Consider the following 18,216-nt stretch of genomic DNA (forward strand, 5'->3'; position numbering starts at 1 on the left):
CTTCTCTTGAATATGTAAATTGAACTTCATGCTGTGGCAAAGACTTGTTCGTTTTTATTGCTCTCAGTGCTAACAGAAGTTCTTGAAATGTGGGGGCACCGTTTGTTTGTTGTTGTTGGGTTCGTGGACAAAGAACAAGAAGCTCAGACAGACATGAGGGACAGTCAACCGACCAGCCAGGCAGAAAGTGAAGAACATTACGAAAAGCAAAAGCACAATAAAACGTCATAAAAAATGTTTGGGAACAGTGGTTTGAAAATTTTTTCAAATTAACTTAAATTTAATGATCGCTTCGTTAGATGTAGGGAAACACATCGATACATTCTTTGAAACACTGTGAAAAGCCATTTCATCCATTCACATGTCCAACACATCGTAAAGATCTTTAGCCATGTAACCAGCCACCAGACGAACGAACATTTGGACAAGAACAAGAATCAGAACGGCTTTTCATTTCAAAAAAAATGAAATAAAAAAAAATAATAATAATAAACTTGAACGTTGAAAGACAAGGCATCAAAGCTTTTATTTTCTGACGATCCACACAACTGTTAACGGTTAAACTTGTTTCAGAATTAGCCACACTCACACATGTATGGCTTTAAAAGGTGTGTGTGTGTGTCTCGTATACAAGTTGGTATTATTGTTGTTGTGTGTGTGTGTGTAATCTTTGAATTTCGCTTTCTTTTTGAAAATGAAAACTTAAAACCCACACAGACGCATACATATGGACACAGTTTGTCAGAGCTTCACTCTACAAATTTCTTAAGAATGACAGATAAAAAAACGGCCTACGTCACTTCTGAGGTCATTTGAACGAAATTGTGACCTAATTTCAACAAAATAGAATTTTGGGTTTATATGAAATCAACTTACAGACATTTGTGAATGTGTAAATGTTTGTACATAGAATAAAATAATTCCCGCCACATTTTTATTGAAAATAAAAAAACAAGACGAATATCCAGTTTAGGAACAATTTGATGTGCAGTGGAAAATTTGAAATGTTGGTAACTTTTAAAGATATTAGGTATTAAAAAAATACATCGGTCAATGACCCCAGAATATATTAAAATACTGATTTTTTATATACATTCGAAATCTATTAATGACGGTCAGGGAAATTTGTTGCTATAAGCGATATCAAATTAATGGCGGGATTTTGTTCTGGAATTTTGAATACGACCGTTACAAATATATATTACAAATCGCTATAAATGATACAATATATATATAAATATATATATGACGAAGATGGAGCTTAATAATTATATTTATATTGTTAAATAACCTTTTTTAGTTATAATTTGGAATTTGATGGGATTAGTGGATAAAACGTTTTTAAAAAATGAATTGATGTATGGTCTCGTTTTGGCAAGCGAAGATGTACACACAGCTTAGTATGTGTAGATTTTAACAAATATAAAGAAACCATACATTTTAGAGTTAATCATCGAATATTACACACATTTATTTTCCTCAAATATATCCACACTCCACTTTTTCTATAGGGACTTTGGGATGGTTTATCCAAAAGTTATAAAGAATTAAGAGAATTAGTCTCACCTTCAACCAAATTTTGGTAGTAATTTGATATTTTAAGACCACATTGCGTAGCACATACACATACCAAAAAAGATAAATTTTGCTCCACTCTTTGGGGTAGTCCCTATATAACGGTACTTCATATAGCTGGTTTTTTTGAAATTTTGTGCTCGTTTTTCAACATAATTGCCTGTAGTCTCCTTCCCATCGCATAAAAAGTGCTATGATTCACCATAGACCAGATTTTCACTCTGCGTCAAATCCTGGAAAAGATCCACGAAAAACACATCGACACATTCCACCTATTCGTCGACATGGCTTTAAAAAGATGTGTTTAAAGCCATGACTGGTTTTACCATTACCTATCGAAGCCCTTCAATACCGAACGTGACAAGGTAACAGCCACTCGTGTGAACCTTTCAACATCCTGCTGGTTATACGAGAGGCAAGAGTGAAGAAAAATTACACTCAGTACACCAAACAGCACATGACATCGACATAATTAGTCGAAAATTGCGAGCAGTAACAGCCACCTTTGAATAAATTAAGAAGGAGTCTGCCAAAGTGGCTCTGGCGAAAAGACCAAGCTGTCAGTATCAACGCACAAGGTCTCGAGTAGACTCAGACCAATTGTGGAACTTGAAACCTGCAGTTTCGAGGTAGTCAAAGATTTTATACATCTCGGTAACGCCAATTCTATGTCGACGTATTCGTGTTCGTCTCTTGAAATCACGAAAGTGATAGCATTATTTACAATAGAAATTTGACGTTTTGGCATTGCAAATGGGATATATCGGTCCATGATTTGTTGTATCCTCATGTAACGGTACTCCCAATATTCTGTATTTTGGGAATTTTTGATACGGTTTTCAACCGACTAATTTAGGATTTTGGATTCTCATTGTGTACCAAATATTACTTCTTTTGACCCAAGTTTGTGTGGGGGCTACACACAATATTTAGGGTATTTCGGACACGTTTTTCAATCTAATTGGATGTAATTTGGTCTTTGGGGTGAATTTGGGGTAATTTTCGATGTGACCCAGAAAAACTAAAGGTATTTTCGTGGTCCAGGGACTCCAAATAAACACAATTGGTACATTAGAACCCCTGAATAATTTTCGTGTCGCACAGTGTTATTAAATAAAAAATGTTATGTGGCTTGAAAGCAAAAATTTGTCAAAAGTGCCCCTATCTCCTACTAAATTAAGTACCTTTTATTAAATAAATTTTTGGAACTACTTCTTTTAAAAATAATCGATATTAAAAACCTGAACTCCAAAAGAGAACTAATTCTAGGTATATACCAGAAGTTTGGTTCGATATTCCCTGTCTTGATTACAGTTTGGAAGAAATTTTAAGAGTGAAAATAAAGTTTGAAATAAATCCATTCGACAAATTTTTGGTGGTATTGTAGCATATATAATAAATTCATACACATATATTAATTAGCCCTTAACCATATCGTTTACTTCCAAAAGTCAGGTTCATAATGTAAGACAATGGATCAAATAAAAAAAATCTATACTCCGTAAAATAATTCGAATGTTTATTCATCTAACCGACAACCGAAATACTTTTTATTTTCATATTTGTTGTTTATTAACATTTAACTCCATGGGGAAATCCCATATTTCCCGTTAACCATAAACTCTTGCTGTGCATACATCGCCTAAACAGTTTTTCCTAGTAAAAAATACCACAAATCTAAAAAAGTGGAAAACTTTTAAGTCACATCAACAACGTTTTATCTCAAAAAAAAGCCAATGCAACAAGTGCTCTCAGGCTAGCTTTTCGGCATACAAAAAATTTATTATTTTTTTAAGACGAAATTAAGATGAAAAGTCTGTCCAGCATCGAACGACGACAACATACTCGAACAAAGTCTGTGGATGCGTCGTAGAAAAACCAAAACAAACATTTAGTTGTAGTTTACGTTTTAGCAAAACAAAACAAAAACAAGTTGAACAGATACTGGAACCAACGAGACAGCGACAGACGGAGTCAGACGAGGAGAAACATAAACAAAAAAAAATTTTTTTCATTTTCATAGACGAAATTCAAAAATTGTAATAATCATCATCAACGTCACTATCATGATCATCATTTTTAACTACAATCAACCACTACTATCCACTGCGTTACATATGTACATGGCTCTCCAGTGAAAAGAGCTGAGAGACAAACAAACGATTTGCAGTCAGTCAGTCAGCAGCGATGGAAATTAAAAATAAAAACTCTTGATATGTTTTTAATGAATCTACAGTTAGAAAAAGGGAATTCAATCTGTTGGAGCTGTGGTACATATGATGACGCCAACGTTTTACACCACTACAATTACAAAAAAAAAAGTATTTTGAAGATATCAAATTTTGAGAAAGAGAGAGATAGTTTCAATTTTGAAACGAGAATTGCAAACAGAAGTAGTTGTAATTGAAATTATTGTAAAAGCTTTTAGTGCAAAGTGCTCTCTAAATCAGCTATGATAATTATTTTTCTTGACAGGTTAAAAAAAAGATGTTCATAATCAATTGGTAGCAATAAAATGTTTTAAGGGGACCCCCCCCCCCCATTCTCGGGGTCAAAAATGTTTTTGATTTAATTCGAATCTACACTAATTCAAGAATGTCCCTACAAAATTTTAAGTGTAAATCTCAAGAACTCTTGAAGATATAGCCGATTTATTGTGTCAGCATCAAGTGACGGCTAAAGGGCTTCTCTAACTTTAAACGCGTTTTTCTCTAAACATTTTCTTGTGAATGACGGACACGATTACTCAAAAACTAATAACCCAATCGATTCCAAATTTTTACACGTTTCTATGTGAGTGTATAGCTATCGTATGAACTAGGATAAAGCCAATCGGTGAAGATCTTCCTTATTTTTTAACTTGGTTTTTGGTCAAAAATCGGCGATTTTTCAAAAATATTTTTTCAAAGGTCAGCCATTTTGTTAATTTAAGAGCGAAGTCAATAATCCTAGTTCATACGAGAGCCAGACATGTACTCTTTCTAACACCTTTGGAATTTCCGGATTCCGATGTTCCAGTGAGGAGTTATCATGCCCGCCATCAAAAATATGGACTTCTCTTTAATTACAAAAAACAACAACAACAAATTTTGTAAATTATTTTTCTTCTTTTTTAAATCTTGAAATATATATGTGCAAAGTTACAAACCTTAACAAGCATTGGTATTGATTTACCAGCCCATTGAAAATCTTGAAAAATTAAAATCGAGAATGGGTGGGGTTCCCTTAAACTAAATCTAAATCACCCTTATAAGAGGTTTTATTTTTGAGATCGCATATCTTCAGTCAAATCGATTGATGAATATTTCATGAGGAGCTCGACTTATGAACAATTTGTTTCATGAAATCAATTTAGTGTTGGCGTGACAAGCCCTTCAGGCGAAAAAAATCCCCAAAATACGCAATTGTTGTCCCCATATAGTGGTACCCAACAATATTCGGTATTTTGGCAACTTCTTTGGCATATTTCTAAGCCGATTTAGCCGAAATTTGGTATTTATAGATTTATTTGTATTTTGTTGAGTTTGGTAATATTTTAAATTTCACATTTTGGATTTTCATTAGATAGAAAATCTCCTTAAGAAAATTTGTTGTATATATATATATATATATATATTGATCATACTTCGCAAAACCTATTAACTTTACCAAGCCTAGATCGAGATTGAAAATGGGACCAATCGGCCGTCTCCAAAAAAATGTCTCAAAAAATTTCAGTATTTTATAAACTTATAAATTTAATTTGAAGCGAATTGAATAACCGTCATTTTCGATCCACCCTATCGAATTTTACATTGTTTGTAGTCAGCGTCCCTGAAACCCTTATATGTGATATTTATTTCATAACTCCACTGCTCTAATTATTGCAAATTTTTTGCTATTGGGATCTCTGGCCAATAGCGCATCCCCTACAGGCCACAGTTATGGAACAATCGTTACGAAATTTTGCCAGTAGGATGTGTTCTAGCCAAAGAAGACCCTTATTGTTGTTCGTAATAATCGATTAATATTTAGAAAATAAACTGGACTAAAACTTTGTATTCTAGGGTGTTTACATTTACTCCAGAAAGACATAGATCCTAGAAGTTGATAGTATATTCAAGAGAAGTGATTGACTTTAACATTGATACCAATTAAATTGTTGTATGTGCACCGATTTGGGAGTTATTAATTTTAATTTTTTAAAGTGTCCGCCCACTAGAGAGCGGAATTGTCGCGCTGATCGCTTTGAAATATTGCTATAATCTTCTATAATTTTCGGTGATGTTGAAATGATATTTTTTGTCACATTTTCTAGTCGTTCTGGATTTCATTTATAAGCAGAACATCACATATTTTACAAAATATTTAGAACAGCTGATGATCGGTCAATATTCCATGGGTTTCAATCGACCAAGCTGCTAAAATTGTTTACCGGCATGTTAGCAGTCGTAACATCGCCCAGGAGCTAAAAATCGACCATAAAACTGTTTTAAACCATTTAGGAGGGGTGTCGTGTTCCACCAGGACAACGCTAGGCCACACACATACATCTACAGTGACTCGCCAGAAACTTCGGGAGCTTGGTTGGGAAGTTTTAATGCATCTGCCATACTATCCAGATTTGGCAGCATGCGATTATCATCTTTTTCTTACATTGCAAAATTTCTTTAATGATATCTAGGGAGGATTGTGAAAATTGTGAAAAGCGACTACTAGAGTCTTTTTTTTTTGCAAAAAGAGATCAGGACTTGAATTATAGAGTTATTATGAAGTTACCTTTAAAATGGTAACAAATTATGCAACAAAACGGTGCATATTTGGCCCATATCGGACATTCAGAAGCATGTTAAATAATGTCCTATAGTTGATATAAAACCAACGGATTTCTTTTTCCACAACCCAATATTTTTGAACATAATTTATTAAATTTATTTATTTATTTTTTTTTTTTTATTTACAATATATTTACTTATTCGAGTTTTAATTTGAAAAAATACCGATTATTTTGGAAGCATCGGAAAACTCTTAAAATGTTTATGACAAAATTTAATGTTGTTCATTTTATACTCTTAGTTCAAAATCACTTCAAAAAATATGTCCACATTTTCTTCCGAATAGTGACACTGTAACTTACAGGTCCATCAAATAAATATTAGAACTTTTGTTTTGTAAGTTTTCTCCCAAATCATCATGATCTTTTTTGAGAGAGTGAGTGAGTGAGACAGTAAAAGCTTATGTATGTGAAAGTTTTCTTCCACCCAAATAACAAAAACAAAACAAGTGCTTATTTTCAATATTATTGTAAACAATAAAAGCTCTAACAACAGAGTATCTGTGAGAGCGTGAAATTCTCTTTGAATGTGTGTGCGCGCTGAGTGAGCAGAGTATCAATGTTTGGCTTGGTGATCAATTCAATTGGATAGGCATACACACACACCCAAACAAATATCGCTCCAACGATGAATGAATGCAAAGGGGGTTTGTTGTGGGCATACAACAACCGCCAGGCAGCCAACCAGTCAGCCAGGCAGATAGTTATGTGTGTATGTGCATGCATAGGTATGAGCGCGTTTGTATCTTTGGTTCGGTTTGTTGTTCATTTGGTTGGCGTTGGTTTGACGATCAGTTTTACGTAAAAATTTCACTGAAACGGTTTGCTTTCGTTAAGACAACGGATAGACGACAGAAGAAGAAGAAAACGATATCTGAAGAATTATTAAAAATCGACAGTTTGTGTTTTTGGTTTTACAATTTCTGAAACTAATTTCTAATAAAATTTGATTGCTGTGGAATAGTTTTTTTGATAGTTTGGTGTTATTCATTTGTTAATAGATGAAGAATTGACAAAATACACTCACACAAAACAACATTTCAAATTGCTACCGAAATAAAAATTAAAAACAAATAATAAAAAAGTCGAAAAATTTAATTGGAGCAAATTACAAAGAAAGAACATTTTACCAAAAATAAAAAATCTAAAAGAAGAGAAAACAAAAAACTTTTCGTACAAAACAAAAAAGTATTGAAAACAGCAACAACAACTACAAAAAGAAAATAAATCCGGAAACTTTTCCTAACCGCATTTAAAATACAATTTATTATCCACCACCCACCCCATTCGCAGCGAAGCAAAAAACCCAATCCACGGCAGCAGCATCATCATGTCCCATCAATGCAGTTGCGGTCGCGATCTTAACAACAACTATGTTGGCTATACCAGTGCCTATGCCAACGCCAACACTGGCCTGGATCGGGATGCAAATTCCAGTACCAAATCATCGGCAGGAGCACAAACCCAGTTCACTGCCAAACTGATTGTGGGCACAGTGGGTGCTATCAAGGAGCTGAGAGAAAAAGAGAAATCACGTCATTCCATGGCACGTGCAGCCGATCGTCGAAATTAAGTGACGCTGATGATTATGGTGACGACGACGACGATGATGACAACAAGGCAGAAACCCCAACACACCGTTCAATCCAATTTACATGTAATTATTCTGGGGCGACAAAACTGAAAACTGTTTCGTTTGTAATGAGGTATAGAAAAGTTCTGTCGTTCTGTTAGATTGATGTACGTCTGTACATATGTATGTATGTGCGCGTGTATGGAGGTTTTATATGTGGGTAGTTTGACATAGAGCTTAGAAATGTTTCTTGGGTGGGTTATTTTATTATTATTTTTTATTTATCTTTCTCTTCAAGCAGAAGAATGAATGTGTGATTATTATTAGAGAAAATCTAGACAAAAACATTTCCTCCTCCCCCTCCTACTGATGAAATGAAATTCTTTATTTCTTTTGTAATATTTTCTTTTTTTAGTTATTAGTTATTAATGTTTTTGTGTTAATTTATAAACTAAGTCTAACAAATAATTTAAACATACATACATTTATATAAAAAACGAGAGTCTATTTAGTACCGTTTGAACATTTTTTTCCAATTAGTGATTGTCTGACTTTTTGTAAAAAAGTCTGGAGTCTAAGGAATTGAAAGAAAATGTATTTTATTTAGTTTATTTTTAATAGAATTTTTTTTTTAGTTTTTTGTCTTCGCCTTAATTTTCCTTATATGAGCAATGTTTCCTGCTTTGTTAAGTTATTTTTTTCTTTTAATTTTTTTGTAATTTATTTGTTGTGTATATTTTTTTTATTTTTATTACTTTAGTCTGACTTTACAATTTGTTTATTTTTTAATGTTCTGTTTTTCATTGAAAATTCTCTTTATTTTTCATTTCTATTTTTGGGCTTACAAGAATTTTTGGCTTCCGTTTCCTCTTGTAAACGTTCAAGAAGCTATTAATAAAAATTGGTAATGGGTTATAAAACAAATGTTTTAGTTTAACAAAATGTAAAATATTTTTTTAGAGAAGAATTATAAAATTCACTTGAGGTATTGTTTCTGGTCAACAAAACTGTGGAGTGATTAAAAATATTTACAAAAATTATCTTAAAATTGCAATTCCTTGGTAACTTTAAAATTTATTTTTATCATTGTTCATTATTTATATTTTAATACTTAAATTTTTGTGAAATTAAAAATTACCTATACGTTATAAGGAATGTAAATATTAGTCTTAAGGCACTTCATTAGAAAAAAGTAGTCTTTAGTCTTTGAAATATACATTCATTATGAAATCCTCAAAAATCAAAATAAAGCGTCTTATTTTTTGGAAAAAAATAATTTCAATAGACAAGAAATATAAATTCAAAAATAAAATTAAATTGAATGAAATCGGAATATATAGACTTCAAATGTTTTATTAACTACTGGGATCGACTGGAGTTAAAATTCTAAATTAATATAGCATTCTGGACATGGCATTCAAATTTTAACGATTTTTTTCCAATATTTCAATATTTCATATATAACAATAAATTGTTGATAAAGCTTTAGCCCTTTTATATGAAAAAAAATTGTTGTCTTTTAAATCGATCTTTTAATTAAGATCAATGGAGAGTTAACTACCAGGATTTCAAAAAATCATCATAATAATAATTATATTTTTTATTTATTACCTGAACACTACTTTGTCCCGAAAATACTGAAGGTGTTTTTAATTCTTCTGTTGCTTTGATTTGTATACCCTATGCAACTATGTCGTCAGGGTATTATAGATTTGTGTGGCCCACAAACTTTATTTTTATCGATTTTTCTGGGCACTACTATGACTCGACCATCACACAGAGAAATTGCTCTTACCATAGAATAGCATGACTGTTTAGGTGAAGATCGATCAATATTTGGTGTGTGAAATGGACCCACACTTTTGTGTGTGAATTGGAAAAAGTTTAATTATGTGGCGTATATATTTACCCCTGAATGATATACACCAGAGAAGTTGATAGTATGGTAGTAATAGAGAAGTTGACCTTTAAGTTGATACACAATATATTGATTTACTTACCCGGATACGAAAGTTCTATCTAAACTTTACCGGGGTTTATGTATTCTTATATCATTACCACACTAGATGGCGGAAATGTAGCGCTAATGACTAGGAAATTTTGTTGGGGTTCAGGTTATGATCTATCACAACGCCTATAATTTGCAATTATGATCAGATGATATTTCGGTCAAGAGAGTGCAAATATCGAGAAATATTACCCAGACTCGGAATATAAATCCACAGAAACTGTTCAGTGTAAAGTAGCATATGATACTGCTCCGCTCACCGGCGTTTCTGATTTCAGAAGGTTTATTTATTAGTTATTATATTCCGATTTGTTATTCATATTTACAGATATATGCTAAGCTGAAATTTCATTACAGTCGAAAATTTAAAACATAATTGTTTGCACCCCCTTTTTCCAAAATCTAAAGTATTTGTAGATTTTCAATGAGATTTTAGAAACAATTTCAGTAAAGGGAATTATTTTTCGTTATAAAATTTCATTCAAATTTAATTATTTTTTTTTTAATATAAATATATCAAAGTTAATATTTTCCAGGCAATGAAACACATCAGAATCTCTGATTCTGTATTCATATCAAGCATTTAATGTTAGTTCTGAAAATCATTGATTATCTCGAAAATTTCGCTCAAAATAATATCCAATTTAATCAATATTAAAAATAACTATCGGGAATTTTAGTTTATATCCCTACAAATTTGTCGATTACAGTAGTAAAATTTAAATTTAATTTTCAAATTAGTTAGTATGGTATAGGTCTAAAATTCCAGTCAGGAAAAAGTAATACTTTCCAGAAAATGCTATTTTTAAAGTAGTTTGTTCCGTTTTCTTTAGTGTACTATTAGATCTCGGATTTTACAAATTTTAGCAAAAGTAAACAAAATACATATTTTGAGAAATAAAAATCTTCCGTGGGAATCTGAATAGATGCATTCTCATATTTTTTTTTATCAATAAAAAGTTAATCGGCAGAAAAATTAAAAAAAAACAAAATTCCGAGTTCTAAAAATTATAGAAGTATCTGTAAATATCCTTGAAAACTATTCCAAACAATTAAACTATTTGGGGCCGATTTTGTGCTGACAGGAGTTACAGGACAATGAAGTATATAAGGATTATATTTGCAATTAATAATACAATGTCCTTTCACAATTGAAGACTAATATATATCCTAAAAGCGTCATAAGGCATTGAGAGCATAAATGACTTAATGCTTTAAAGTACAGTTTTGAATAATTAAAACTAAAACTAAAATAAAAATGTCTAAGAAATTGCAATACAAAGTTAAAAATTTAAAAGATAAATATTAATATAAAAAAGAACTTAAAAATTGAATTTCGAATGAAACATATATTATAATATAATATATGTTTTAAACTCTTCATCATCACAATACATTTTTTGAGACCAGAAACAATTTTGAACTTTTCTAAAATTCCAATATTTATGGGATGATTATATAAAACGTATTTTAAGTTCTACAAAATACATGGCATTAAATTTCGAATACAAAAAATATATTGAAAACTAATTTTAAGTCTAATTCAAAAACTTAGCAATTACTTTTCTTTAGTAAAGTGCAATATTGAATAACTATTAATTTCAAAAAATACATACATATATAATATAATGTTATTATAAAAACAAAAATATTCTTATATTCCTTAAATAAAAAAACAAAATATTTAGATGTAAAAAAAAAAACAAAAAAAATTGTCAAAGATAATTCTAATCTCTCTCATACATTACAGAAAAAGCCGAACACATACAAAAAAAAATACTTACATTGTATTAAAATTGTAAACAATGTCATTTGATATTTTGTTGTTGTTGTTGTTGCTGTTATTGTTTCTAAGCTAACATACTCAAATTGAAACAAAGATTACATCATCTTGTTATCACAGAATATAGAAGAAAATGAAGAAAGAAATAAGAAGAATAATAACAGCAGCAATAAAATATGCCTATTGAACACTAGTTTGGAAAAAAATGGAATGCAAAAAATCAAATAATTATAATATTTTTCATGTACATACTTACATACATATATATATAAGTGAATTACAAACAAAAGAAACACACAACTTGGCAAAAACAGTGGACAAAAGAAATCAATGGTTATATTTTTTTATATTTTATTTAAAATTTATTTCAACTGGACTGATGAAATAACGTAATGCCCATATGAAATATAAAACAATTACGTACACATACAACACTTCAATAATAAAAAATGCATTGTTTTATTATTTATTATTTTTAATATAATACAATATCAGTTTTTTGTTAATAACAATAGGCCTTAAAAGCAAACATACATTACAGAATACTCGATTACATTACATTTTTATTTTCATTTATATCTTCTTCGTCATTTTCATTTTTTTTTACTTTCAATTGATTTACAACATGTAATTTATAACTACAATGCATTTTGTGTTTTTTCATTGGTACAACATTATGTAATTTTCTTGTTGTCTATTTTCTTTAATCGAATTCAATTGATTGAATTAAAGTTTCATTTTCAATTTTTATTTTTTTTTTCTTTCATTTGCTTTTTTGTTTCTACACAACCTGTGGCTAGTTATTTTTTTTTTTCTTTTTTGAACGTTGCAAATCTAAAACTGTGTTGTAACTAATTGAGCCAACAACTACAACGCTAGACCAACTTTCCATGTTTTATGTGATTTTTTTTAGTTATAAGGAAGTAAAATGTATAATTTTCCTTAATGTAATTTTTCTAGTTTTAAGTTTCTTTATAATAAAATGTAATATAAAAATACAAGAAAATATTAACTAAAAATATATAAAAATTATTTGGTGTTTTATTTTTGGTTGCAATATTTTTTTTATTTCGAGGATAAGTTTGGCCATAGAAATTCTGGATTTTTTGTCATCTTCAACATCTCAACAGTAAAAATAAAATTTTTGTCATCTTCAACAACTCAACAGTAAAAATAAAATTTTTGTACAATGAAATATCAAATTACAGACACATAGCTGGGACCTGAGCTGAGACCCTCAATTTTTCAACAAATCCGATGGAGCTATGTTGCCACCTGAAATGTGGCGGGTTATCAGACCGATTTGAACCAATCATTACACATGGTTATAACTTTATCAAAACCACAATGTACCCATGATGCATTCTTTTTATAACTTAAAATGAAACATATGAAACTAATGGAGTATCTTATTTGACCCACAACTTGCTCATCGTAATATTTGTAGCAAATCTACAATAAATACGAAGATTAGTCTTAAGGCCAACTTATGGTAGATGCCATCAGATGGTCAACTCTTTAAACTTGGCATCTTCAAACATTACACTGTGTGATGCACAAAAAATATCGGAAATTCCAAATTATAGAGAGGTAACTTCCAGATACACGTGTATCTGGGAGTTTACTTAAAAAGGCGTGGCAATATTTCCCATTTCCAAGACATTTGGAAATATTAGGATTAAGATTTTTCAAACCCGTTGCATTTGGTATATTGTGCCTTTAGACAATATTACTGATATAAATGTGAGGAATATTTTTTAACCCACAGTCCACTTTCTGAAGGGACATTTTTCATTTCAAACGGGGTTATAGCAGGTCAGAATATTCTACATGAAATTTTCGCCATAGAGTTTTACTATAAATCGCAGAATAGACCAAAAATCAACCTAAGTGTAAAAAATCTTAAAAATATGAAGATATATTTTAGAGTTAAACCCGATCTGAGAGCCCCTCTCAGAAAATGTAGTTTTTTTCGTAATTTTTTCTCTAAATCTTAAGACTTTTGTTGATACATCCATCGATCAAAAGCAGCTTTGAAATCTACGAAAAATGTGTATGTTTTCTTTTTATGCTTCAAATGTGTTATTACCAATACTCTAAATATGTTATCAGCCGTAAAATAATTTCTCGCCCTGCGAGGTAGATATGTGCATGTTTATCTTTTCATATTTTTCTGACCAATTAGTCAATCTGTCGTTAATCACTATTAGGTGGTGTATATTAAATTTTTCACTGTGTATGTTATATTCAAGGTCCTAGACCCGAGAGTATGTAGTTTGGTAATCACTTACAGCTTTGCCAAAATCTAGTCATAGTTGGTTTATCAACCCTCTACACATAATTCAAACGTTTATAATATTTTTACAGAAAAATGTTTGCAACTTATTTATGTCTATCATCATTACATGGGACTGGTAATTGACAATTGAAATTCGTGATATTGTGATTCAAAGCCTGGATTGATGGGGATTTAACATTTCTAATACTAATTTTACCCCAAATTCCTTTCTCCAAATCAAAAGAAAGCCAATTTCTTTCCAAATCCTTAAAAATATTTTGCTATGGAAATACCCATATTTCATAAAATATACTTCCGTATGAAACACTTACGCGCCGAAGAAAAATAAAAACAATAAAAAACCAACAACAAACAATTTAAGCAGCCAAACAAGCAACAAAGCTCCGGTGTGAAAGTTAAAAGAATCCAACAAGAAAAAAATTCCAAAATCGAAAAAAGAAAAAACAACAACGACACGACGACGACAACAACCGCATAAAACCACACAAAAACAAGAAGTCTACAAGAAAAACAACAACAGCGAGAAAAAATCAGAACGCTTTTGCTTTCACAATTTACAACAACAATAGCCGCAACAGTAAGTCAACCAAACAGTCAGCCAGCTCAAAACAAAACTTACACACAAAACCGCCCGAAGAGATGATTCAAGTCATGCAGAAGACGAAGAAAGAACCTGAAGTCGAAACGAAAGAGTTAAACTGCCGACAGACGATGGTAGACGAAAGCAACATAGAATGTTGCGCTACGAAAGCATGAGTGTGTTTGTGTGTGTGTCATGTTGGAGTTTGTACTCCACCCGGCTGCAGTCTGTCGACAAACACAGAACATAGAAGAAAAGAAAAACAACAAAATTACAAAAAAATAAAAGAATTTTTTACTAATCACACACAGAGCAAGCAGCACGATAGCTTTCAAAGAGCCACTACGACAGATACCGATCACACTAACGAACGGAGGTGAAGACGGTGTAACAGCAACCAAACGATGAGTGAAACGAAAACAAATAAAATTTAACCGGTTGTTGATACGTTCTACACAAAACCAAGACCCCCTCGAGAAACACTCACACACAGAATACTTACGAACATAAACACATACACTTGTACGCACATTGCCGCCCATAACATTGTTGCAAAGCTGGAAAACTTCTAACAGCCCCCGCGAGGGCTAATGTGGATGATCAAGACGATGACGACGACGTCAACGTCGTGTACGTTGACGCTGGCAGCGAGTAACAGTGACCCAGTCTCTCGTTTTCATTTTTTTTGCCTTTTGGTGTTTTGTTTTGCTTCCAGATGATCGATACAAATTGTCGGCAGGTCGGCCGATCTCTGTCGTTCGTTCGTTCGTTCTTTGGCTTTCGTACGATTCATCCTCCTCCATTTATGCTTTCTTTGGCAATTATTGCGTTCTTATGGATTTTCACGATGTATACATGCACTGAATACAAAAGATACACACACACACGAATGCATCATACATACAAACAAATTTATTTACGAGAATCAGCTTGCTTGAATGACTTTTGATGACCGATTCGTTTCGATCGGATCGCTTCGTTGTCGTGCGCTATTGTTAAAGTTTTAATAATGCCTACGTCACAGTTAGGCAGAAATTCTATTTGCGCTGTGTGTAGATTATAGAAATGCGTGTACGTACGTATGTGTGTTCTTGTGTATGCGGCTACAAACAATGGAGATCATTAAGATTTGTTGGGCCTTAAGAATACCATGCACATGAGTCAAAACAGCCGCGATTATAAAAATAGCATATCGATTACACACACAGTTTGTCAACTAATTGTTATCAAATAAATTCGTCTATATTTTATGTCCATCTTGAACAATTTATTTTATTAGAAAATTTTATTTTATTTATATTTTTAAATTAGATATTAAAATTAAATGATGTAATTCCAAGTATTTAAATAAAATAAATAAAAACGTAAACGTAAAATAATTCATTACAAAATAAAAAAAATACAATTTTGCATGTGTTTTCTTCAGCGTTACGTGATTAGCAAATATTTACAGTAAAATCTCGGACAATTATTTGCAGACCCCAATCAGGATTGCCTAATTTTCCGCATTATCTCAAGCGGAACTGTCAGCACGCAGACAAATAGGAAACAATTGACTTCCCTAACGAAAATCTTTCTTTAGATTTGACACCACTTCAACAATGCACCCGGATCATAAGCATAGATCCATGATTCATCACCTGTGACAACCAAACAAAGATGGAAATTTCAGTACAATAGTACTTTTTTCAGTTCTTTTTACCCAAAAAAGTACCGCAGTACCCAGTACCATTCCAATCCTTCATTACACCATGATATATATTTTTTTGGATTAGAATATTTTATGAATTGACCGGCAAAAGTATTGCAGATAAAGATATTGATGTGATTGAAAAAAATTAATAGGTTTACGACTGATAACTGTTCAGTTATGATTGAAAGTACAAACATTAAATTAATTTATCAGTTCCAATCTTGTTTTAACCGGATAAGTTTGTCAAATACTCAATTTGGCATACTCTGTGCTATCTCCTGAGGTAGGCAAATTTATTACATTCATAGTCGTCGTGATTACTTCAATAATTTCAGGAGTACTTTGGAACTGAAATTCATTTTAGTTTGGGGTATATTGGCTTTCGAGAAAGAGGTAGTGAAATTAAAATTAGTCAATAAAATACTTATTCAAATGCAATCGAAAGAAGCAAGAATTACCATCAGAAAGATAGACATAAGTGATGATATCCTGAAAATCGATCTTTATGAAACTGAATAAAATATTAGTTTTTTTTTTCTTGAAAAAAAGTACTCTTTTATTAAAAAAGTACTCTTTGGTACCTTTTCAAATTTTTCATTTCCCATCCCTGCTCTGGATTGCTAGGTATTAGTGCTCTCAAAACATTTCCATAGTCAGTCCATCGCACCTTCCGTATACTTCCTGGCAAGCCAAGGTCGCTTTAATTTCAGATCATATTCCCATCCTGGTCGCTGTAGAGAAACCAAACGATTTCGTGGGCCTGATCAGCGTACATTCATAAATTATAATAAAGCCAACTGGCAACACAAAATTCATTGATGACAGAGAATACATTCCGTGAAATTATTCTAAAAGCGGCAAACGCTTCATTCCTGCGTTCGGAATTCCTCTAATCAGACCAAACTATCCACCCAGGGCCACCATATCAGCACAGCAACGAGACCAAGTTCGTGCCAAAATCCCCTCTGACGACATAACAGGAACGACAGGATCAAGCGAGCAGCTAACCCGAGATGCAAGCATGTTAAAAGAGACTTGGAAATAACTGCCTCTACCGCACTGGATGCGAATGATAGGGGCTATTCGCATTCAGTGCGGTAGAGTCAGTGATTCCCAAATCCAAGCCATCGAAAGCCCTTGGTCCAGACGGCATTTCCATATTCATGTTAAAGAAGCGTGGTGCAACAGAGCTGGGTTATCTGACCAAAATTCTTGAATTATCGATGTCACAGTTGATAATTCCTGAAATTTGAAAGTTTACCGGATTATTCCTATTCTACAAATAGGTAATCCTACCGCCAGATTTCTCTTCTTTCGCCAGTAACCAAAGTTTTAGAGTCTATATTGCTTCCGTCCCTGAAACAACATTTCGTTCTTGCTACGTCTTGCAACGTCTTTGCAAGAAATTACTTATAAGATTGCTAATGGCCTCAATCAGCGACGACCACCTGAACGGACCATTGTGACCAGTGGAGTCGTACGCCGAAGATTGTACGGTTATTTCGTCCGACGTTAACATTGACAACGTAAGTGCAAAATTTTCCAACTGAAGGTAGTAGAGGAATAAGCTAGATATTTTAGCTTAACCATGTAAAATATTTGTCAAAGCTAAATATTTTGATGGAATCTATTCAGGGAAGAATGGTAGAGTATTAATTTAATATCTGCTAAACAGTCTAGGTCTCATCCTCACATAAACATCAATAATCCCTTCCTTTGATGGCCCATTTGAATGTGAGTGCTTTATCCTGCAGTGACCTGTCTTGATCACTTTTATATGTTGTGATGTATTATGTAGTGACTTGTCATGATCCCTATAGTGTGCTTGATCTCCGTTTTACTCTATGACAGAATGTACGTAATTTTATGTTGTGAAATCCCAGGTCAGTTGG

At 32.2% G+C, this 18,216-nt stretch overlaps 1 protein-coding gene across 1 annotated transcript in view; it reads left to right on the forward strand.

The window, feature by feature from the left end:
* The first annotated feature begins 7,697 nt into the window (after window positions 1-7,697).
* The window catches only part of LOC133335532 (uncharacterized), a 109,779-nt gene continuing 99,260 nt past the window's right edge, over window positions 7,698-18,216 (forward strand). The window contains exon 1 of the mRNA XM_061543806.1: window positions 7,698-7,967. Coding sequence (XP_061399790.1) covers window positions 7,719-7,961 — 243 coding nt within the window. The 5' untranslated portion in view covers window positions 7,698-7,718 and the 3' untranslated portion in view covers window positions 7,962-7,967. The remainder of the gene's footprint in view (window positions 7,968-18,216) is intronic.

This window comes from Musca vetustissima, unplaced genomic scaffold, assembly GCF_032173495.1.
Source record: "Musca vetustissima isolate MV318-11 ecotype Yass unplaced genomic scaffold, APGP_CSIRO_Mvet_v1 utg15158, whole genome shotgun sequence".
In the NCBI taxonomy this organism is placed as follows: Eukaryota; Metazoa; Arthropoda; class Insecta; order Diptera; family Muscidae; genus Musca; species Musca vetustissima.